The sequence below is a fragment of the Alligator sinensis genome, unplaced genomic scaffold (assembly GCF_000455745.1).
Source record: "Alligator sinensis unplaced genomic scaffold, ASM45574v1 scaffold872_2, whole genome shotgun sequence".
Taxonomy (NCBI): Eukaryota; Metazoa; Chordata; order Crocodylia; family Alligatoridae; genus Alligator; species Alligator sinensis.
The window spans coordinates 1,228,512-1,252,141 of NW_005842132.1; the positions used below are offsets into that span (position 1 = coordinate 1,228,512).

At 50.1% G+C, this 23,630-nt stretch overlaps 2 protein-coding genes across 4 annotated transcripts in view; one reads left to right on the plus strand and one right to left on the minus strand.

Moving 5' to 3' along the window:
• Positions 1-6,426, plus strand: part of UNC5CL (unc-5 family C-terminal like) — a 28,340-nt gene extending 21,914 nt beyond the window's left edge. For both annotated transcript variants that reach the window (XM_006025079.3, XM_025205824.1), the window contains one exon: positions 626-6,426. In XM_006025079.3, coding sequence (XP_006025141.1) covers positions 626-965 — 340 coding nt within the window. In that variant the 3' untranslated portion in view covers positions 966-6,426. The remainder of the gene's footprint in view (positions 1-625) is intronic.
• Positions 6,427-6,574: 148 nt separating this feature from the next.
• The window catches only part of BAK1 (BCL2 antagonist/killer 1), a 19,170-nt gene continuing 2,114 nt past the window's right edge, over positions 6,575-23,630 (minus strand). Inside the window, exons 1-6 of one of the 2 annotated variants that reach the window (XM_014520586.2) lie at positions 23,208-23,442; positions 22,912-23,060; positions 11,336-11,471; positions 11,031-11,174; positions 8,400-8,580; positions 6,575-7,501 (exon numbers count right to left, since the gene is read on the minus strand). In XM_014520586.2, coding sequence (XP_014376072.1) covers positions 7,397-7,501; positions 8,400-8,580; positions 11,031-11,174; positions 11,336-11,471; positions 22,912-23,014 — 669 coding nt within the window. In that variant the 5' untranslated portion in view covers positions 23,015-23,060; positions 23,208-23,442 and the 3' untranslated portion in view covers positions 6,575-7,396. Of the gene's footprint in view, positions 7,502-8,399; positions 8,581-11,030; positions 11,175-11,335; positions 11,472-22,911; positions 23,061-23,207; positions 23,443-23,630 lie in introns of those variants that run through there. The other variant, XM_006025082.3, reaches the window with a different exon arrangement.

Consider the following 23,630-nt stretch of genomic DNA (forward strand, 5'->3'; position numbering starts at 1 on the left):
CCTGATGATCTGCCAGCTTGGTGGGCTGCCTGTTCTGTAGACATATCAACGAGCTCTGGCTCATGTTTTTCAGGGGAAATGATCTACTTCTCACTCCAGTACCAGAAGCAGGAGGGAGGAATTTGGTTTCCAGGGAACAGGTCCAGCAGCCTGCCACTCACAGCAGACTGACTCATGCCCCAGGTTCCCATTTAGCCTGCACATTTAGCCACACATACACACAGCTATTCACCTTCCTGCTCTGATTCTGCTAAGGAAAGATCTACCCTTGTAGTCAAAGTGCCGTGGAGGAAAAAACTGACTTGGGGCCAGTCTCTCTCCATCTTAGTTTAAACCTTTTGTTTGATGAGTAGTAACAGCTAGCATTTGCAGAGACCTCACCTCTGTACAGGAGCAGATGAGTGGTGCCAAGTCCCTTTAACAAATGGGAAAACTGAGTCAGGAGGAAGTGACTTTCCCAAAGAGACAAAAGGAGTGAGACAGTGGCAGAGCCTGGATCAGAACCGAGTCCCAATTCCTGTCCCCTCTCCATTGTGCTTCGTTGTCTTGGTGTTACTAAAGGCTGTTGATAGGCTGTGTGGGGAAGCCTGGGTGCTGGGCAACTGACCCGTGTTCCCCCTGGCAGGTATTTCTCATGCCAGCAAAGCCCAGCAGCTGCTACCCTGGAGATCTTTGAGGAGCATAATGGGAGCCTGAAGGATCTGTACAACATCATGGTGGCCATGGACAGGTTGGACTGCGCCTCGGCCATTGAAAGTTTCCTGAATGGGACAGGGAACAGACACTGCTGCGCTTTGGCAACCAGCCCCCACAGAAGTGATCACCAGCTGGTAGGAGACGGACAGTCCCCAGAACAAGAACTGCAGGAACAAGGGCAACCTATGGCATGGTCCCCAGGGACAAAGATGCTGCCACCAGAAGCTTATGAAAACCAAGCCCTGGAGGTGGAAGAGGAGAAAGCCTGAGCTGCAGCAATGAGAGCTCCCCAGCCTGTACTTGCCCTGGCCTTTTTGAATTTTGGGGACAGATTGCCTGGAAAGGGGGCCTCTGGCTGAGCGGAAAGGCTCTCCACCCTCACACTCCTAGCAATGGGTGCTTGGGGTGTGCAGCAACTTCCTCCATGTTGGCTGGACTCAGCTTCTCAAAGCTTGCATTGGATTATTTTCTGGCATTACCAGCCAGCCTGGCTTCCCTATCACCTGGTGAGGGATGGCAGTGCCTGGTTGTTTCCACTGCAGACTTAAGGGTGGTGTGGTTTCTGAGGCTCAGCGGGAAAGAGATGCTTTTGGGTGAGATGATAAGAGATGTGTCCCTGCGGGGTGGGGTCTCACAGATTCTTGCTTCCAGGTGGAAGACACAGGAGTCTATGTCTGGAGCAAAGTGCCACATCTTTTGGGAAGGTACTGTGGTTCTGCTCAGAAGGGGAGAACTGCAGCAGTTCTTGCAGGGATGAGGGGAGAGAGGCCATCTCTGAACTGGGCCTCCACTCCCTTGCTGTCCTAGTTCCACTCCCATAATTAAAAGTGGGAAAGCTCCTTCCTGTGCTCACAAGTGAAAAGATTAATGCAGCAGCAAGTCCCTAGGTAGGACTTTGTATGTGGCTGCAGCACTGTGGGAAAAGGCCTGTGCCTCTTGCACCCTTCCATCAGCAAGCTAGAGGAAGCACAAGGGAAGTGATTGTGATCCAGCCCTGGCAACAAGCATAGGGAACAGCAGCTGTGCATTACTGATCCACAAGCAGGAGGCCTGGGATTAGCCAGCCTGCTGCAGCTTTGCTCAATGGGATACCCTTAGGCCTTTTTAGGCACAGTGCACGGCCATTTATGGATTTCATCTCTTGGCACCCCAGAAGGCTGGGAAAGATCATTATCCCCATTTAGAGTGAGTAAAACAGAGAAACGATGCAATTTGTCCAAGATCACAGAAGAGGAGGCACAGCTAGGAACTGAACCCAGCCCAACTGAGACCCAGTACTGGCTCCCGATAGTCCACCTTACCAGCCCTCCCCCAGATGAGCTGAGTGCCCAGCCATGGAAGAGAACTGCAAGAAACATTCAGATACCACCCACTCATGGGAAGACTGGAACTGCATACCTTTATTTTAAAATATATATTACATAAACTTTAAAAAAAAGAATGATTTGCAAATAGTTTTCCAGTTGGACAGTTCAGTGTGTTCCACAGGCCCCTCTTGCCACAGAGCCAGCATTGAGGATGGGATGGAGAATTAAAAAAAGAGGTGGGGAAAAAGTCCCCCCTCTTTAGGGCACACCTACTGTCAAGGCTCTTGTCCCTTTCTTCCCTCTGCCCCATTTGTGTGGGAGGAAAGCAGGAATTGTGGGAGGTACTCTGGGAAGTGGGGTGTCCCTAGGTACCCTCTACAGTGGCTGCTAAGTGGGGAGGGGCTCTGTGGAACACCAAGGCTTCCAAGAACATGATAAAAAGATCAAGCAGACTTATAATAGCTACAATATGGCTTCAAGTATACCTGCAAAACCCTACCCTCACAAAGCTTCACAGTCAGCTGCCGCTAGTCAGGAGAAAACCCCCTTTGAAACAGCACCATGTCTTGCCCCACAACTCAGGCTGACAGGAGGATCCCCAGCTGGCCCCAGGCTCCATAGTGTCACCACCCTCACGCATGTGTTTCTGGCTTCTTACCAGTGCCAGGTCCCAGCACAGGGTTTGGAGAAGTGTCTGGAAGGGAGGTAGGTCAGATGAGTGATCCCTTAGCTTGAGCTACTGCTTTCATCCATGAATAAAGAACCACTGCTGCATGGGAGAACAGGTACCATTGACCAGGCTCAGTAGTGGGGAGGAACTTTTCCCTTATGCTCTTGTCCCTTTTCATACCTCCTATTAAATGCTGCGATTTGGATTTCCCTTTTGGCTTCTATTCACATCAGTATTTTTTGCCCAGCTGCCTGCCCCAACACCATGTGCCTGCTCCCTTGCCTGGAGACAGTCCAGCCCTGAGCAAACCTCTAGCTGGCATGGAGCCAGCTCCTGCTTCCTGCCATAAGGGGGATGAAAGGGATGGGATAGGATACAGCAAGCCTGGTGGCCCTAGCCAGGGTATACTAACCCCTCCCCAGTGCAGAGAACTTAGATTGCAGCAATCCTCTCTCAGTGCCCATGTGCCTTCTTCCTCCTCCAGACACAGAAGGCAGCATAAGCTATGAGGTGGTGCCCTTGTAGTAGCTTAGCCACATTTTCCCCTAGGTTAGTCCCACAGTGGTTAGAAGCTTTGCCCAAGGACTAGCTCCCCTTGAGCTGTTTTTATGTCCTCCGTGCAAGGACCACAACTTCTAAGAAAAAGGAACTGCTGGCCTTGCTAGACCTGTGGATAGATGTCCTCTCTGTATTGCACAGGTAGCGGAGAAAAATTCCCAGAGCAATTATTCTCCAGGCCTTCCTGTCCCATACTCTGCTTGAGACAGCCTACTGTGTTGGGTCCAAGGTAGATGGCTCACTAGACTGAGATCCTAAAACTCAATAGTCTGTGGGAAAAGAGCAGCAGTCACCAAGTAGTTTTGCTTCTCTCTCTCCAGGGCTGCTTTTGAACCAGCAGATCCAAAACAGGGAACTGCCGTAGTCCATCCCAGTCCCATGAGCCATGCCTCCCTGACTAAAAGCTACGCAAACAGCTGATGAAGGCGGCTTTCTTCCTTTAAAGTAGCCCAGAAGGCAGAGCTAGAACAAGCTGCTAGTGGATTTAGACCACAGCAAGTGAAGCATCAAGGCCAGGCTGGCAAACGGCTGATGATAAAATCCCTTCGGCAGCTGTCTCCATTGGATTGTCTCATTCAATGAGACCTTCCCTGTGGAGTTAAACTAAAAAGGTACAGTCTTCTCTAGTCTTCCCCTGGGATCATGCTGCTGCAGGGGCACCTGCGCGAATGTGCAACAATTTTGCCATCCTGTGGCTGGATACAGTACTGCATATCAGCAATTAAATAAGCATCTCCCTGTTCAAACCTGTTTTCTCTGCTCCACTCTGGTACTACTCTCTAAGCAGAGGAGAGTCAGCTCAGAGCAGTGGAGGAATGCAGGAAAGTTCCCACAGCCTATTCTTACAGTAAGCAGAAGTTCAAAGGAACCACCTGAATTTTGGGGGGGGGAAACAGAGGTTACAACAAGGCAAAGGTTCAGTTTTCAAAGCTCTCTTCTCAGTCCAGGTCTAGTGGCTTCTCCTAGGGCTGGAGTTGCATCCCATAGTCTCCCAAACATCTGCCAGTATCTAGGAAACCAGATGAAACCATTAAAAATGGCCAACTACTTCTAGAACACCAAACCAGGAGAAGATCTAGCCAGCATGGGGTTTGCAAAAAGATCCTCTCTCATCATCAGTGTAACTCTCACATTATCAGTGGTACTTTCAATGTACCAGTACAAGCTCACATAATTCAGAGATTTCCAAAAGCCTCCGACAAGGTCCCACACCAAGAAGCTACTAGAGGCAAGCAGTCATGGAGGAAAACAGGAGGAATCAAAAAACTGGCAAAGCCATGAGGAAGAAAAGGATTAGGAATGAGTGGTCAGTTTTCATCAGAGCAAGATGCCTCGGGTTCCTCCCCACATGTAGTGGCGTCTGAATGCAATTATTTGTCAGAAAAAAAAAAAAAAAAAAAGTTCTGTGGTAGTAAATAGGAGAGGGAGGCCAAAGTATTTAGGTTAGCCCAGGACAAAGACGACAGCCTGGAAATGCAAACACCTACTCAAATTAGAGAAGTGGGCAATTGAACAGCCAGTGAAGCTGTGTGTGGGCAAGTAAAAAGCAACATGTTACGGAGAGAAAACCCCGCCTGGTTACGCATACCTAACTGGCATTGAAGTTAAACGCATCAGCTCAGGAACAAGACCTGAGGATCCCTGGAGACAGTTCAGTGATGATTTCTGTTCAGCACAGAACTAAGGCAGGTCAGGTTACATATGAAATGAGAGGCAGAACATGGTGGAAAACATCAGAGTGCCCATCTATGAGTCAGTAGTTTGCATGCATCTGGGTAATGTACATGAAGGAATTGGGGTAGGGGTTTTCAGAGGTGAAGACAGAAAGAAGGGATGGGGAAAACATGCTTGTATGCAGAGAGATTGAAGTGGCTGCTGGTTTTCCCCTTAAAGAAAGGACAGGAACATGAAAGCTGTGATAAAAAGCATTAACAAGCAAAGTGCCTAGGGAAGCACAGCTGAAGCCGCTCTTCTCCCTGCATCCTCACACACTGATGAGGGACAGTGGCCGAAATTAAACCGACAAAAGGGCAAGATCATTTGCAAATGAAGCAGTCGGGCTGTGGTGCTCCCTGCCACGTGGTTTGATTGAGGATCAGAATCTTAGATTCATAGATGTTAGGGTCGGAAGGGACCTCAATAGATCATCGAGTCCGACCCCCATCTATATGGCAATGGTTCCCAATCTGCAGTACGCATACACTGTCAGATTTATTATAATTACTTTATATGACAAAAATTTGCTGGTGGTACTTAAGGTTGTATCCTTTTAAATTGGTGGTGTGCAACCTGCCAGTTTGAGAACTGCTGCTTTATGGGGTAGTAAGTGTGTAGAGACAGGCTTAAAGCCTGTCTCTAACTATTAGGGATCTAAGGGAGATCTTTATTATGGCAGTGAAGGAGGGGTGAGGATGGTCTCTCATTTGCCTACTGTAGGGGTCCTGCACTTCCCTCTGAAGCATCTGGTGCTGGTCACTGCCAGGGTCAGGACAGCAGCAACACAGATCCAGTATCACCACCAAGATGAGTCACAGCATCCCTCTAACCATCTCGACTGCCTCTTCTCTAGAGCTCCCGCATTGCCCTGACTGAACAAAGACGCAAGAATGGAAAAGTCCCAGATAACAGCACTTCATACTTTAAGTTTTATAAGCATTGCCATGTCTTTCTATGCAGTCCCCAAGATTAGGCAGCCTTGGGACAGGGAGCCAGATCCTCAGCCAGTCAAAGGTGGTTTTACTCCGTGGAAGTCATTCAGCTGGGGATTTGGTCCTCCCTGAACTGGCCCAACCATGCTAGAAAACAGGGTTGGCTGAAGCAGGCTTAGGCCTAGTTTGAGCCAGAGGTGGACACAGCAGTCACAGTTTCAAGCTTTACACAGTAACCAGAAGTGAGGAATACAAATGGCCGAGGCACTGGGCTCACACTCAAATATGGGACCCATGGCCTCAAAGGCTAGAAGGATTTCAGAGTCAGGATCTGCTTGGACCCACTCTCTGAATGACAGCCGACAAGGAGTTGTTTACAATTTTCTAATCCTGACCAGAAGTGCAAGCAGCAGGTCAAGAGGCTCTGCCAGGTGGAGTCTCCACTGAAAGCCCTTCCACTACAGTGTCGGTTGCCGAGACATAGCAGCCCTGGGAAGGTGCGCAAGAACCCAGCAGGACATTCAGGGGCACCTGAAGTTCAATCTGCAGCGAGCTGCAGCAGTAAAGAATGGATCCACTTCCTAAGCTTCCTGCTGCTCATTTTCTGAAGGGACGCAGGGGGTGATATATCTCAGTTTCCACTTTAGTTGCAGAAAGTAAGGCTTAAGAAAAAAAAGGTTTGCCTGAGAAAGTTGCTGTCTGTCCTTTCTCAGGAAGTCTGATTTGATACTATTCAATACCAGCTCTTCATTTGATATACCTGCCAGCACATTAAGGCTGAAGCATCTGTAAGGGCTCATGACCAGCAAAAGCCACCCCATGTCTGTGATGCTAGTGGGGAAAACACACATCTCCAGAGTTGAGTTCTGGCAGGAAGAGTCTACCCATCACTCTCTGGGGTGCACCTAGAATGCCAGTAATCTTCTGTTGGGTTAAAAAGGCAGGCAGGGTGCTTTTTAAAAGGAACTGGTAAGGCTGAGTATCTGAGCTTGGCTGTGGGGCAGCTACAAGCAAAACCCGCATGGCTTGGCCTCCTCCTGTGACTTATAATTCTGTTGTACAAGTGCAGGTGGGGTCCAGGCTGATACTGGAGAACACAGGGATCTGTGCCCTTTGCAAGAAGCATGCGAGAACCCCATTGAGCAGACAAGGAGAATAGCATTATGGTAACAGGGTGTTCATTCCTCTAATGGGGTTTCTCTGGTTTCTTTGTACTTGAGGAGCCTGGAACCCCTCCCTTGTTGCTGCCCACTGGGAAGGCCCTTGCTCCAGGACTCAACAGCTGGATGAGATAGGAAAGAGCAGGGCATTTGCTCTGTCCCCCCTGCAATGCCTCCGAGTAGTTTCTGGGAGAGTCTCTCCATGGATGGTAGAAAACCTGGTGCTTTGTTGAAGAGAGGTCGTAGGTCCAAGCAGATCTCCCTTTGTGGTTCCCCGAGCCCCTCTCTTGGGAGATGTCGTTACAGAGCGGAGTGTTGAGAGTTCAGCCGGACCCTCGGCCTCCGCCTCCATGACGGTCAATGTCCAAAGAAGCGACGTACCACGAACTGTCCCAGCAGGACCGCAATCAGCACGATCATCATGTACTTCAGGTAAACGTTGTCTAGGTCCAATGCTGCCACCTGGCGGGAGAGCATTACCAGCTGGGTGAAAGACTAGCAGCAACAGGGTGATATAACTGTTGACTCAGCTGGCACTCCCGGGCACCCAGCCACCCTCTGGGCCATCTCTGGGATGCCCTGCCCATGATCTTGGTGACAGCATCATTAAACACAGGCTAGCGCTCTGTCCTGTGACAGAACGAGGTGTATTCCAATCCCACTCGCATCATTGCAGATATGAAGTAACCCACTTCAGAAAGTTGCGAGCCAGTTTTCAACATCCAGCGCCAGCTCTAGAGCATTTGCAGCGGAAGTGTCTGAAGCATCTAAGGGGTTAACTTAACTCTAAGTCACCAGTGAAAGGACATCAGCCACTGCCCTGCCCCGCCCTGAGATGTGGCTTCCACAGGCTGGATTTGCAGAGGACCCAAGACCTACAATTCCCACCGAAGTAGTGGAGCTTCAACTGCTTTGCCCTCCTCAGAACATGGTCACCCCTTAAAAGAGGAAGGATGGGCAAAGGACCAGGAGCTGAGAGACCTGGTTCAAATCCCTTGTTTTGCTGCAGGCTGCCTGTGTGACTTTGGGCCAGTCACTTAAGTCTCTGCACACTAATTTCCCCCCATCTGTAAACAGAGTTGACAGTGCTACGATCCCATACTGGGATCTGCTCAGACACTACAGTGATGATGCTTTATCATCACTCTAAAATGGACAGAGGGCCTCAAGTAGGAATTTAAGCACCCAAATGTCCACATCCGTGGCTCAACTCTCAAAGCAGCATCCAATGTCTCTCTCAGTGTGCTGCCACCCCCAGAGCTCAATGTCCCTAAATGTTCACCTGAGCTGCCTTGCTGGCAGAAATGTCCTATGTGCCCAGCACAACCACCCCGCAGGGTAGGAAGCCAGGCCCACTCACCCATCCTCCCTGCTGTGCAATCCACCGGGCGATGCGGTTGCGGAGCACGAAATCTGCTACGTAGCGAGCAATGCTCCGGAGGAAGCCGGTCACCCCGTGCTGGTAGACATGGATTGCCATCCGGTAGCCGAACCCCAGCAGTGCAATCACCCTGCCCCAGTTAATGCCGCTGTCGAATAAGCTGCAAGAAAGCCAAGTCACCTGGTGAGAAGCAGCGACAGGCACCTGGTGAGGCTGGCACACTGCTGTGCCCCACAGGGCTGCTCTACCCAGGGACGATCCAGAGCAGGCAGTCAGGGAGTGGCAGGCAATTCCTGGGCACGTCTTCCAGCACCACAGGCTATCTCAGCCCTTTGGGTGCATCCTTGCCAAACTGCTCCCACAGCTGCCTGGTGGATCATGAGCACTCGAACTCTAATACCTGTGCGGTTGGGCTTTTAAAACAGAACATACCATCCACCACAACCACCAGCCATCAGATAAGGGGGCACAGGCTGAACAGATGCCCACCCCCCCACCCCATCTCTGTGACAAGGAGAAGCAGGTTTGAATCCCACTGAGGCCTGGACATGTCAGGACTCAATTCCTCCAGGGCCTGGAGGAGCAAAAAGAAATAAGTATGCTGGATTCTGCTCTCCCTTTATAGTGTAATGGTTTTCGGGCAGAGGCCACTGAGCAACACTCAGCTCCATAAGACACCCCCTCCCCCCCACCCCCCAATCTTACTTACAACACTGATATAATGCAAACCCCCCTGCTGTATGCAGGTCTAGCACCAGTTTAGTGAACCACTCCAGATTAACTTTTGATTGGGTCTCTGGTGTTTAGCACAGCTATTTTCTCGCTGTGTAGCTGAAGGAAATGGTTTGAATCCAGGCAGGACTCTCACCTGTGTGAGGATCTCCACAGGGCAGACTGGGGCTTCAGGGAGTGTGCCACGGGCAGAGGGGGCAGTTAGCAGAGGCAGAGGAAGGAACAACAACAACATTGAAAGAGACAGGAGGGAGAGTGACAGAGGTTAATTTACCTGTTGGCTGTGCCTCAGGGCGGCATAGCTGCGAAGACAGTGCAGCGTGGCTTCCCAATGAGAGGGGAGCAGGAAAAGAGGACAGAAGAGACAGTTAGACATACACCAAGAATGGCGCATACAGGGGGGCAAGGCCTGGAGCTCCAGCTCTGAGGAGCAGCAGACGTCCCCCTCCCCACCTTGGGTAGTATTGCTCGCTGGGCACAGAACAGGTCTCGGAACAAGACCTGACACAGCCAAAGGAGGCAGGGCAGCCTCGTGAGCAAAGGACTGGGCTGGCACTCCAGGGACGGGCTCAGGTACCCCTGCCAAAGGCTTCCTCTGGGACCCTGAGCAAGTTGCCCCTTAATCTAACACCTCAGTTCCCCACCTATAAGATAAAATCCAGCGACAAGGGCTCAGAAGTACTTGGACATCTGGCTGCCAGCCACAGCATCCAGAGTGAAACAGCCAAAACCAGGCAGGCAATCACAGCCTCCACATTGGCTCCACAGCAGAAGCTGTGGATTACAAAAACAAGCATCCGACTCTTTCTGCTGTCTGCTCCCCTTCACCCTGGCTTGGTAACAGGGTCTGTGCCAGTTCCAAAGTCACTTATTGCAGCTTGGGCAACCCACAGAGTCCTGGTGCTACAAGACTGGCAGACCCCGGTGGCGCTCTGGCATGGTGGCTTGTGCCTGACACAGGAGCAAGTCACACGAGCAGTTCTCACAGCTCCAGCCAGAATCCAGTATCTGTCCTCAGGCTGCCTGAGAGGCAGAGGGCAAATTACATCCAGGCCAGTGTTTTCTCCATTGAAACATGCTGCCTGCCCACCCACAGCTTCCGAGCATCAGCCATGACTTTTCTTCCACAGCTAGTGAGCCTGAATGACCTGCGCTCCTCTGACTCTTTGCTTTCCTCATTCACCCAATGGCAACTCCTCAAATCTGAAAGTTGGGCCTGCTGCACCACAGCTGTGGAGGAAGAAGACTGGCACAATACACTGCATCATGGGCTGGATTGAGTCAGTTCATGGCACCAAGAGCTGCCTCCAGCTGCAGCTGTGCTTGCTCAGCACCCTCCAAGGACCAGGCCCCGAGGCCAATTGCCTGACCAAGAGCGATTTTGATTCTCCCCTCAGGCTGGCCTGACCTCACTGCAAAGCCACTAGTCCAACATAATCCCTCTTGATTTACACTGGTGTCAGCAGGAGGAGAGCCAGCTTCTCCATCTCTGCCCAACTCAAGAAGGTGCTCACATGTCATCAAGACCCATTTACACATGCAGACATCCAAAATGAGTGTGTAACTGCAGGAGCGAAAGCAGACAGGCAGGAAACACAAGCAGAGTTCAGGGGTTGCTTCATGAAACTCAGGACGAGCTCACAAAGCAAGTCCAAAGCCGAGGATAAATTGCTCATGTACTGTGGGAGGAGCTGGGGGCAGCGAGTAGGTTTGGGGAGCCAGCACTCTGGGATCATAGAGGAAGCTAGTGAAAAGCTTTCATTTCTCTTTCCTTCTCCTCAGCCTGACCCTTCCCGTGTGCCTGCCACTGAGACCTGAGTACCGTACCATCTGCCACCACCATCCCCCAGGCAGCAGCGAAGATGTTGGCATCCTCACCTGGAGGCAATCCTTATGAAGTACTCGTAGGCGTTGTCCTTTGTGGGCTGCAAGGACTTGAGCATGTTGCGGAACTCAGCGTCGTACCGCATGTTGATGTCGTCGCCAATGATGGCCAGGCGTCGGCCCACCAGGCTACTGGTACTGCCGAGAGGATGGAACAAGTCAGAGACAAGCCCGGTTCCTATGTGGGACAGGTAGGCACCCCATGGGAGGCAGGCTCAGCCCCTTAGAAGAGGGAGAACACTGCATGCAGTTGGGCTTGGCTGGCAAGGGATGAACGGCACAGCCTGCTATGGCCTTACCTGCCTGGCTCCTGCTGGATCTCGGCAATCTCGGGATCCATGGGCATCTCCTCTGTGCTCTCCTCCCTCTCCTGCTGGTAGCGATAGAAGGCATAGCTCCGAAACACCTCCTCTGTCTGCTGAGCCACCTGGTCCTCTGGGGAACAGAACCACAAGCAGTCACATAGGCAGCTCCCCGACTTCCCCCAGGTCTTGCACCTACCCCAGCTTACTTGGGGCAGGGGACTGCCTGGGTCAGAGACCAGATCCCAGCTGTCTCAGGCAAATGCACCATAAAGTCCTGTTCCCAAATATACCAAGATATGTCAAAACCAGCTGGCAGCATGAATAGTCCATGCAAAGGCTGTTCCAGAGCCTCTCTCCTCCAATGCTTAGTAACTTTTCTTCTGATTGCCAGCCTAGAGGCATTCAGTATATCCCAAGTTCTTTGCCAACACTGTCCCATAGTTTTAAAAGCTCCCTCCCCTTCCTCATGTTTCCTCCCACAGTATATTAACTAGGAGCAGTCACATCTGCAATCAGCCCTTGTTTTGCTAAATTAACCAGGCCTAGATCTCCTGGTCTCTTTGGTAAGAAAAGTTCTCCTCTCTCAAGTCTTCCTAGTAAGTCTTTTCTCACCACTTCCCATTCCTCCCAGTCTCTGCAGAAGCAAAACACCACTCCAATCCTCCTGCACTTATATCCCCCCCACCCAGGAGAGGCAGACATCATTTTCCCCTTTCTTGGGGACACTGCTTGCATTAGTCTTAACCCTTGAACTGCAGTGCAGAACTAATGTTCCTGCTTATTTGCTAGCAGGCTATTGGCAGCAGAAATGGGGTCTGCATATAGATCTGCAAGGCCCTGCCAGGCTCTGGGATGCTTTTTAGCAGCCTGATGCCATGTAAAAGAGCAGCAAGGAACCAGTTTAGGGCTTGCCTCATTCTAATATCCCTGAATAGAGACCAAGTTTTAACATGATTAAGTTGCAAAGACCCGTGTGGGTACTCTTCTGGCCTAGCCTGGGCTTGTTTCAGTTTGTAGAAAGGCAGCTAGAGAATAAGCTGGAAATACTCTTACATGGGACTCAGCACAAGGGCCTCTTGGTTTTTGACTAAGCCTTAGTCCCACCCCCTACAAAAGGTGCTTTAATCATCCCAGATTGGCAGTGCTGCCAGTGCAAGTGGTGCTAGCTGTTGAACTTTTGGCATGCATTTTCAGGAATCACAGAATCATTGATAAAAGGGAGAAAAGAAAGACCACCCCCACCCACCATCACAAAGCAGGATAGTTCCCAGCCAAACAGTTGCTAGCAATACATCAGGTCTTAAATAGCTGGAGTGGTGAAGCTGCCACAATGACCCAGGGCACTATAAGGGGAAAGGTCTGAGCCCGAAGACTGAGCAAACAGGGCTTTAGTCACCGTGAGGCCGTCCCCGGCTCCTGCCTCGATCACATGCCTTCTGATCTCACACCCATCAGTCTGGCAGTGACAAGGGTCAGACAGGTTTGCAACCTCAACGTGACCTGCCTAAGCTAACAGGAAGCTCACGTCTGAGCTCAGCATCCTGCCTAACTCCTGGATGCAGAGACTTGTTTAGGACCACAGCAGGCACGCAACATACTCCATTCCCCTCGAGGGAAAGGACTGGGTACATCTACACATTCATTAATGCTCCTTAAATACTGTACATTTAGTTCAGTACTTCCTTAAGGAAGCACTGAATGCACAGTAAGTGGAGTTATGGCACAGTAGCACCGGCACATGGTTATTCAGTGATGCTTACTGCGCATTAGCCTAATAACACTGCACAGTAGGCTATGGTTTTTGCCATGACACACTACTGTGCAATGTTATTAAGCTAGTGTGCAGTAAGTGTCTTGTGTAGATGTGAAAAGGGTTAAGACTCTTTAAACCCTAGTGGCCACAAGGGCACATTTCAGTGAGCTCAGACCAGCTGCACTAAATGCAAGGACTTCACCGACACCCATTTTAAACCCAGCTCCTGTGATAAAAGGCCATTACCCTCCACCACCATCTGATACCCACCAGCTCTCTGGGAGCAGAAACCCCAATCCTCTGCTTTGATAACAAATAAGTATGCAAGATGTAAGTCAGTGGTAGAGCTTGGTGGGGTGGGAGGCCCTGGCCAGGAAGTCGGTGGGGGTTGTTTGGGGGTAAGGCTGCCTTTGTTTCTGGACACAGCAGCAGCTTCCTCCTTTGCAGGATAGTAAACAGCTCTCAGTCAAGCGGGCCAGGTATTCTGAGCTCAGCCGTGACATGCAAGGAAACAGAGCAGGCCTGGCGCATAGGCAGGAAGTGAGTCAGTGGGGAACTGGCAACCGGGTCCGTGAAACAAAGCCGGAGGGGAGAGTTTCTTGCTGTTGCTGTCATGAGTTAAAATCCTCCACTGGCACAAAGCCACAGTGCAGACAGGCTGCCAGTTTTGCCTCTGCTTATGTGTCCCCACATTCCTCCACAAGTGGAAGAGCCTGGCAGAGACATTTGACACACATGAAGCAGGCTGTCTGGATGGCCACAGCAAGCCTCCAGAGCACATCCGCTTGTAAGTCCCATCTTAATGGGCATCCTATAAAGTTTCCTGTAGCACAATAAACACAGGGCATTGAGAGCGTCACAGGAACACAGCCTAGAGAAGAGGCACTGGCCTGAAACCCAGAGCTCTAGTCCCAACTGCAATCTGCCAGCTCCCCCCAAAACCATGGGCAAAGTCACATAAGACCTGCACGCCTCCATTTCCCACTCTGTAACATGGGCTCACTTAAACCTACTGCAGTCAGAGCCACAGAGGTAAGCAAGCTAGCATACAGCGAGCACTCTGAAAAAGACCTGCACCCCAACTTTTCTGGGCAAGGACTAGCTTCTTGGTAAGATGACAGAACCACAGCAGAGGGGATTAGCCCAGAAGTATCAGAGCCCAGCTCCTTACCAGTGCCCCAGAGTGTCTCCCGACAGCATTTGTGCCAAATATTATCATGTAGTGTGCTTTACTTAAAAATGGTGCAGGGCAGGGAAGAATGGGTCCCACATGCATTTCAGTTCAGGTCTAGGTACAGGCTATGCATAGGAGTTTCAGAGAACTGGCCTTCTCATTGACATTAAATGGATTTGGGGGTGCTCAACATCTCTGCAGAAAGAGGCCCAAGAGGTTTTGCAAAGCTGTCCCATAATATGGTTACTGCTCTAAGCAAACACCCGGCTAAGTGACCAGTGGACAGGCAAGGCCTAGGGCACCTCTGCAACTGGGATGTGGATAGCCTGGGTCAAAGGCCATGATGACTCTAGGAAAGCTTTATTGGTACAGTGCCCCCTGGGCACACTTTGCTTGCCAGTGCTGGTACAAGCTGTATCTTCAAAGAGCTCTTTCCCCAGCATCATTAACCAACTCACCAAACAGCAGAAGCTTTATTGGGAAAACGGATTTTGTCTGCATTAGCTGTATCTGCACAGGAAGCCTTTGCTGGTATGCCTCAAAGCTCTGTATTGCATTTTTAGCCCAAGTGTGGACACACCTAGGCCAGCCAAGCCATGCTTCGCACTAGTATAATAAAAATCACCCCCACAAGCAGAAGAGGCAAGACCAGTAAAAGCACAGGTTTACCAGTATAACTGCATTGCTGCTAGTGCAGCCATGCCCATCAGGGATCTCACTCCTCACCCCCCCGACAGGCTGGTGGAGCTACACTGGCAGAAAGCCGCTCAGCCCAGACGTGCCCACCGGCATTATGGGCAGCGCAGCGTGGGTTGTGTAAATACAGGCGAGGGGACAGGGCTGAGGCTGCGCGTGCAGGGGATTGTTGTGGATTCAGCCGAGACCAGGTTTATTTGGAGTAAACAGCTCCCGCTTTCAGGGGGAGCCGGAGGCGAAGGGCACTGTGCAGGCCTGCGGCCACGAAAACGAAACCGTCTGACTCATAGTTTCAGTGGAACAAAAAGTAAATAAACTGACAGGACAAAAGAGGAAATAGGATTAAAAAAAAAAACCCTCTCCCTCTTAGAGACCCAGGGTTATTTTTAGAAACCCCAGTGAGAAGAAGCATATTTCTTTATCAGCGCTATCCTATAGAAGTGTCACAGAAGGGCTGCCATAGTATAGAAACACCTTTGCCCCACGGGAAAGGCTCCAGGCTGCACCCCCCTGCGGGGCCACACCACTGGGCTCACGTTCCAGGAACACAGCTGAGCTCCAAAACCCCAGCTGGAAGGGCTGATGTCCAAATGGCTTCAAGCCCAACTCACCTTTGCACTCCTCCTTGCAGTCTAGGGTGGGGCCAAGCCTCCAGAGAGAGTTGGCATAGGGAGTTGGGCTGGAGCTCCCCAAGAGCTGCTGCGTACTTCTGCTAGCTACATATCACTGCGAGCAGGGTGCATCTACATGAGACATTACTTGTGCAGCAGCCTAATAACACTGCACGGTAGCATGTCACAGCACAGGCAGTGCTAATACGTGACTGCACAGTATTATAAAGGGTACTGCGCAGTAGTGTCACTGAAAAGGCGTTTGCTGGCACTACTGCGCAGCAACTCTGGTTACTGTGCATTTATTTAGTACTTTACAAGTACTACATTAAATGCACGGTAACTATTGCGCATTAATGAACATGCAGATGCACCCGCAGGGATGCAACTGCAGCCAGGGATCAGTGATATGGGAGCATCCTGCCTATACCCCTCTCTGCTAAGCCCCCTCCCCACCATTGCCTGCAACAGGCAAGAGAACGGCATAGCAGCCTTTCCCTTCGTTGGCTGTACACTGCCAGAGGATGAGCCTCGTGATCCCAGCCTGTACCTGCAGAGAGATACAAAAGTAGCTACCCTACAAGGAAAATATCTGCTTTGCTGAGTTTTATTCTCTGCAGGGCAGGGACCGCACCTTGCCCAGCCCGACGCACACACCAGCAGCATTCAGACAGAAGGTCTTCACTCGGCAGTGTCCCTGCGAGCCATTATTGAATAACTATGCTGTGCATTAAGAGGTGTAGTTGTTTGCACAACGGCTGATAACCTCCTTGTAATCAGAGTGGCTGCAGGCCAAAATGTGCCTCCCGCAGCTTATGTAGCTATGACAATGGGTGCAATTGTACCCTCAGGCGCAATACAATAAGATACCAGCAGGCACCAAAAATCTCCCATTCTGCAAGGCTGCCTGATCTCCTAAAGTGCCAGGCTGCTGTCAAAAAATCCCATTGTATATAAACAAAGAAAGGGCCTTTCCCTGATGTCATGCTGGCTTTACCCAAAGTGCTAAGCACAACCCAGTGAAAATCAGGTCTCACCTGTCCACGATCCACAGCCAATGTCAGTTGGCCACAGTCCACCCCTAGGGGGACAGCCTGGCTTCTTAGCATAAGCCATATGGACACACATTTACAGCTGAGCACCCACCGCTCCTACTGAAAAAAAAATCCAGATTTCCCCAGGGTTTAGTGGAGTTACTCGCAGTTCACACTGCGAAATGAGAATCTCACTTCTAGTATCACTGGGGAGGGGTGCTGAAGAGAGCTTAGCAGCTATGCTGGTAAAGGAGCTTCCTTTCCAATATATAAGAGGGGTCCAATCTTTTCAGCAAGTGTGCCACAACTTAGCCACCACCCTCCCCGAGTGCCACTTCAATCCTCTTCCCCTGGCTAGCCTGCCACTCTGCAGTCTGCTCCCCCCTAGTGTTCCTTGTCTGAGCTGCTGCTCTGCTTTCTGCTTCCTGCCCCATCTGCTTGTTCCCTTGTCTCTGGCAACATACCACAGAGGCTGTCCATGCCACCTGTGGCACACCTGGTGCAGGTTAGCCACTCCTATAATGCATCACACAGAATCTGCCCATTACCTAAATACCTGGGTAACTGCTAATCTTGCATTAAAAGAATACCACTTCCTGCTATGCCAACTCCCCTTGCATCCAGGCAGCAGGAATACAGCAAGGTATTTGCTTATCTTGAGGTCTTAAAAATGATCACCAAGACAGCTCTTTCTTTCAGGAACCTTCCCTCAGGGCACTGGAGTGAGACCTGCTACTTTCAGAGGACATTTAACTCAAGCCCACATCTGAAGCAATCTAAAGTCATCGCCAAGCAAGGGTGGCTCATGGCTTCTGTGAAACAAATTTGGTGGCTCCCAGTCCAGTTCCCAAGGGACAGTTTATCCCTACTGTGGAGCCCACTACTGACAGAATCTCAGCAGAGGCCAAAGGCTGACTGAGCCAGCTTCTCACTCAGGGGAAAGCCTTGCAGCTCCGGGTCATGCTGGAAGGATCCTGCACAGCCCCTGCCCAAGTGAGCACTCTTGGGTGACTGGAGGGTGCATGTCCCACTCAGGAGCAGCTGATCCAGCATGAGGGCCCCTAGCCTGAACCATCATTTTTCCCTGCTCAAGTACACTGTCAATTTGGGGTTATTATTCCAGTTGCTGGAGGTAAGGGTGTGTGTCTGGTGCTGTTAACTCCTCCTGCAAGGCCCAGTTTCTGATGGTGCATGTTGATTCACTGCCTCCACCAGTGAGTCACCGCAGGCCGAAACAATGCGGGAAACAAGACACAGGGACATTACACAGAGCACCTGGGTGTACAGCCCAGGGAGGTTGTAGCCAATGCACCCGATATGCCAACACCCCAAGGCATATGTATGTTTATTGATGCAGCAGAGCAGAGGAAAAGCTAGCTCAGACCTAAGCCCAAACCTCTCCTCTGCTTACCAGACCCCTGCATACTCCAGACTAATCCCCATGTTAGAGAAGGGGACACTGAAGCACAGACATGAAGTGACATGGCCAAGGCCACACATTAAGTCAGTGGCACACCCAGTGTCAAAACCCAGAAATCTGACTCCCTATCTGCATGGGTGACTGGTGCCACCTTAGTCAGGGGGGCACATGCCCCCCCAGTGACCAGTCAGTGGCTTTGGGGGGGGACCCCCCAGTTAATCTCACCAACACTGCTCCCACTCCCCAGCCAGCACTAGCAGGGGGCTCCCACCTGCCCCCCTGCCCATTGCCTGAGCAGCAAGCACGGCTGGTCAGGGGATGCACCAATGCTCTCGGGGGGTGCATGTGCACCCCTGTGCAATGCCTACACATTGCCACTACCAATCTGAGCTATGTTCCCATTTCCAGGCAGGCCAAAGGCCAATTCAATCAATCCCTTGCTGCAGGTGAAAGAGTTACGTTACACTCAAAACAGGGGGACCTTTTTGGCTTTGGAAGGTGCCTAGCTCAGTCCCAATTCCCCAGAGTGGTTACAAGCAGATAGACCAGAAATGCAGAGCCAGCCATCTCTCATCTTTCTTCATTTTCCATTGCTCTCTGGAGAAGCCAAACCGCCTCCATTTAAAGAAAGAAGAACCCTAAAAATATATGCACACTGGGTTTTGGTTGTAGCGGTGTTGGTCTAAGGACATAGGCAGGTAATGTGATATCTTTTATTAGACCAACAGAGGAACTGGAAAAAAAAATGTTATTTGCAAGCTTCATACACCGAGGCCCATCACAGCCTATTCTCACCTCATTAGCGACCACACTAGTGACCCAGTATGGAATCTCTACATTTTCACTCAGCCTGTCCCTAAATGACAGCAGCAGAGGCCCTAGATACAATTGTCAAAGCCTTGCTGTTTAAAAACAGATGCATCAGGCATCTGAAATGAAGGGGAATCCCTCCTCCCCCAGAACCACAACAAGGTACACTTTAGTAAAACCTCCGTAAGCAGTGTAGACTTTAGAGCGATAAGACCTGTGTCTACGTGCTACAGGGTCTTGCAATATTTGTCAGAAGAGCAATTTTGCCCGTCTTGGTAGGAAAACCCATTCCTAATTTTGAGTTGCTGTTTTACAAAGAAATTGGGTCAACAGTGCTTCTCACCCTCTCTACAGATAACAGCTGCTGCCCCAATTACATAATATTCAAGCATGCAGAAACCCTCCAATCTGAGCTAGGTTTTCTACATCAGCTGCATTTAAATTGAGAGATCTATGGTCTAATTTCTTAACTGACCACCCACTGGCTGTATCTCTAGAATATAAATACAGTTTGGTGGGAAAATCCAGTAGTCTATGCCTGCACAGTGTCAGAGATCCGACTTGCAGGCCTGGAAGAAAGAATCCCGCTTGAGTTTGTCCAAAATCTATACATTTCAGACAGCATGCATCCAGCTCTGAGCAACTAACCTGATTTTAAGCCTGTTCTGCAGGTGGCCTTGTCAATGGGAAGATCAAGCCATTGTGGATCTGTCAATAAGGCCACATAAGTAACTGTTCATGCAGTTCATGTAGCAATGAAGCTTTGCACTGGCCAAGACTGAGGACGCATTTAAGACTTGATTCTGCAACACTCTCTTAGCCTATCCCAGTTATTGAAATGCAGATAAGTTAATGACTCCAGAGGGTCGGAGAGGAAGTGATTCCCACTTTTTATAGATGGGGCCCAGCTGAGTGACAGCCAGGACATCTGGCTTCTGTTTGTCTCCACTGTATATCCTTGAGGCAAGTCACTGTAACCCTCCCTCCATGTCTCAATTTCTCCAGGTGTGAAATGAGTATTGTAATGCTTATCTTACTTGGCCAAGTACTTTGAGATCTACAGGTCAAGTGTTCCCCACAGCAGCAGAAAAATATGGGGGATGGAGAGGTTGGTTGTATTGTAATGCTTACAAAAACAGAGCTGTTCTGTTATGAACTTAGCAGGACTCTTGTTCTTTTCTCCTGTGTTTAACCTCCCCTTCTTTTGATTCATCTAGTCAAGATATGTATACAACACCATTTCTCTAATAATCGTAGCACTGTACTGCATCTCTGGCAACCATCCCTAGAAAACTGAGGCACAGACAGACTAATTAGGGCCAGGGTTGGAAGGCCATCCCTACCTGTGAATCCCTGAACTGAGTACCCTCAGCACTGCACCCACCTGCCTCCCTTGTTAAATCTCCTGTACAGCTATGCCGTGAAAAGTCTCCCCTTTTCACAGGATACACTCCGCTTGGGTAGAGTCTACCTCTATGGCACCAGCTACCTATAGCAAGTCCAGTCCTTTTTTGCCTTTTTACACAATCAATGAAGCCTTAGCTTCAAAACAGAAGGTCCAGACAAATATAGATGGCAGTCTGACTCATGCTCCAAGCAGCGTTTGGGTGGTGGGGGTGTAGGATTCAAGGCAATACTCCAGGGTGCTGCCCAGAAAAGCTTTAGGAGAATAAAGTAGGTGTTTATAAGATACAGATTTTAGCAAAGGAGTTGGGCTAAACAAGTCTCGCTGGGCCTGAAACCGTGAAGGTAAGAGTATTATAAAGTGGGCAGTGCTATGTGAGGCAAATATAGGGTCTTAGGACATAAAAAAAATTTAGACCTGATGAAGAGAGGAGGAGGATCCTTGAAAAACCAAGCTCACAGCTGAAGACTTAGATATGATGGGTTTTAGCTTCAGGTGCAAACCACATTTGACATACGTTGAGAAATTATGATAGATCAAATAGCTTAAGTAATAGTAATACAAGAGTACTACAAGGGGTGTTATTTGGAGATGGGGTCTCTGGTTTGAAATGCATCCTGGCACTGTCAGAGTCCATTCTTGCCATTGCTTCAACTACCCAATTAACTGGAATTTGCTATGGCAATGCTTTAATCATCTGATATGCCTATCGTTATAAAAATCTGATATTTTGCTATAATGCCATGGAAATTCTGACTTGGCATTAAGGGTAGCAAACGTTTTTCTGGGAGTTTTCCCAACACCGCCATTGCTGCTCTTAAGTCTTCCAGGGTCCAAAAATAATGTAGTTTCAATCCGAGACCATTCTGGACCTATCCACTAAGATCCCAGTAGCGTAAAGAACTAAAAATATGGAGAAAATAATCGAATTGGTAACAAGAGAATTCTCTTTCCCCTGAGCATCAAACAGTTCCCTTATGCCTCATCATCCCATCCAAAGGGCAGAGCCACACAAGTAAGGTACTGCGAGATGAGACCGCGTATTACAGAGTACGAGGTACATCGCTGTACTCCTCTAACCCTGTGGTAGATGCAAGTTGGATTATCCCACATACCTCATGCTTGCTTGCCCTGCAGGGTATGACCCTGCAGACAGCAGGTGTTAGCTGCTCTGCAATGCTTGTCCGCCTCATCTCGGGGTCCCCTGTGCATTCTATTATGCTCAAATAGAAGTGGGCAAAGAACAGGCAGGGAAATCAAACCTCCCCCACAATCCTTCACTCCCCCAACTCAAATTCAGCTAGGCCAGACACCTGTTGCCAAAAGACCTTCCAGTCCCTGCAGTCTCACAGCATAGGGCTGAGGCAACAATACAGCTCAGCTCCTGCTGGCATCTGTACAGCTTTTACCTGAGAAAGGAAGGCAAATTCAAACTCAAAAGTTTAACTGGATGTACGTACAAAGACTCGCATGGGCTCTCCGGGGCAAGAAAAATAAGGCCAACGACAAGTGCTTTGAAAACACTACCCAAAAGGTGCCCACTTATTTATAGGCTCCTCAGATGTTATTCAAGCAAAATCTCACTGACCTCAACGGGAGTCTGGCACGAGTAAACTGCCTTCTATGCATCTCGCAAACTTTGGTAGGGCAGGGACTGTGTGCCTAAAGAGGCTGCAAGCCCAGTTGGGCCCCCAGGCTCCGCCGCAATACAAACAGTATAATGACACCAATAAAAGCTCTGGGCTGGAGGTGAGCTGAACTGCATAAACACTTAGGCACCATCACCAGCACTGCACTGTTGACAGAGCAGTCGTGACTCAGCTCGTTTACAGTCCACCTGCAAAACAGGTAACAAAGTCACCCGCGCTTAGGAGCGCGTGGTGCATAGGTATGGTGTGGACTTGGGACGAAACGTGGAGTGGAAGCATCTGCCCAGGTTCCTTTCAGCTCTGCACCCAGTTTCACACCTTTTATTAGCAAACACAATGACTGACACAGTCCATTAAGTTCTGCACGTGTGCCATAATGAAGGCAAGATTTTTGCCTCTATATTCCCCATTGCGGGTATGCCAAACTGTATTTTAGGTAGCCAGTGGGGTCTGACGTTTACGTGCTGGCTGACATGCAACCAGCAAAGAGCCAAGCCGATAAAGCCATGGAGAGCTGAACCAATAGATAACAATGTATGGCATGAGCTGGCTGGTCTCGCCTTCTTAGCAAGCAGCCATTTGTTTCATGTTCTTCACCTGATTGAATAGGCTCTGCTCAGAAGCTGCTTTGCACCGGGCTAGCGTTGAGGGCTGTAAGTCAGGTTCAAGGGGCAGACAGCTTTAGCCAGGACCACCCAGCACTGAAGCACGCTGGCAGGGCAGCATGCAGAAAGCTACAGAGCAAACTGCAGAGCTTTAGTGTCATCCTCCAAATAACCTCTGTGACTGTGTACTGCGTATTAAAAAAAAAAATGCCTTTCCATGAAATGCTCAGCAGTGAGACTGTGGGGTTTCACTTCCACTGCCACATGCTTGAAACCAAGTCCACCTAGCCCAGGGCTCCCTCCTCTCCCTTTTTAAAAGAAACAGGAGAGAGTACGAGGCTAATCAAAGTGGAAGAGAAGTGAAAAACTATTTTATGCCCTCCCACCCCCAAACACAACAAAATCCCTTTTACCTGCATTGATCCCCGACAGCCGTCTTTGCCCATTGCTGTTTCTTCTCCCGGACCAGTTGCTATTCCTTTCCTGAGGAGGGTCGTCACTGTTCCCCGAGGCCATGGTGGAGGGGAGCTTGGGTGGAGGGGAAGATGGTCTCAGCTTTACTCTGCAGAGGTCAGAGAGAGAAACACACACAAGCAATAAATGACTGGGGCCTCTGGAGTGATGCAAGGAGTGCAGCCAGCGTGTGCTGGCACCGGAGGAGACAAGTGGAGACTCAAAGCTTGTCCTTCGGTCCTGGATCCTTGCTCACCTGCAAGGCAAGTGCTAGGCACTTTGAACAGCATCCAAGTTTCACTCCGTTCCTCAGCATCCAAAGTTTCACTCCGTTTCTCCAGGCACTTTAAGCTTTATGCCTCCCTTTTATCTCTGCAAGTCTCCTGACAGCCTCCTGGCTCCTCCCTTCTGCAGCCTGCTCTCCAATCCCCAGCCAGACCATCACATTTCCCCAACTTTCTCCTCCTTGAGAGGATTTACACTCTCTCTGATATAGCCCAGCTCCTCCTCTGGTTGCAGCCTCCCTCTTCTCCCCTCCCTTCCCCCACACCGCTAGCTCTCATTCCCCATCCAAACATTCAGGATTATTCTTAGGACAATGCTGCACGTCTCCTGTGCACCCCCAAGAGTACTCCCCGCCATTTCTCAAATGCAGCCTGGACCGGACCTGCCTTCAGCA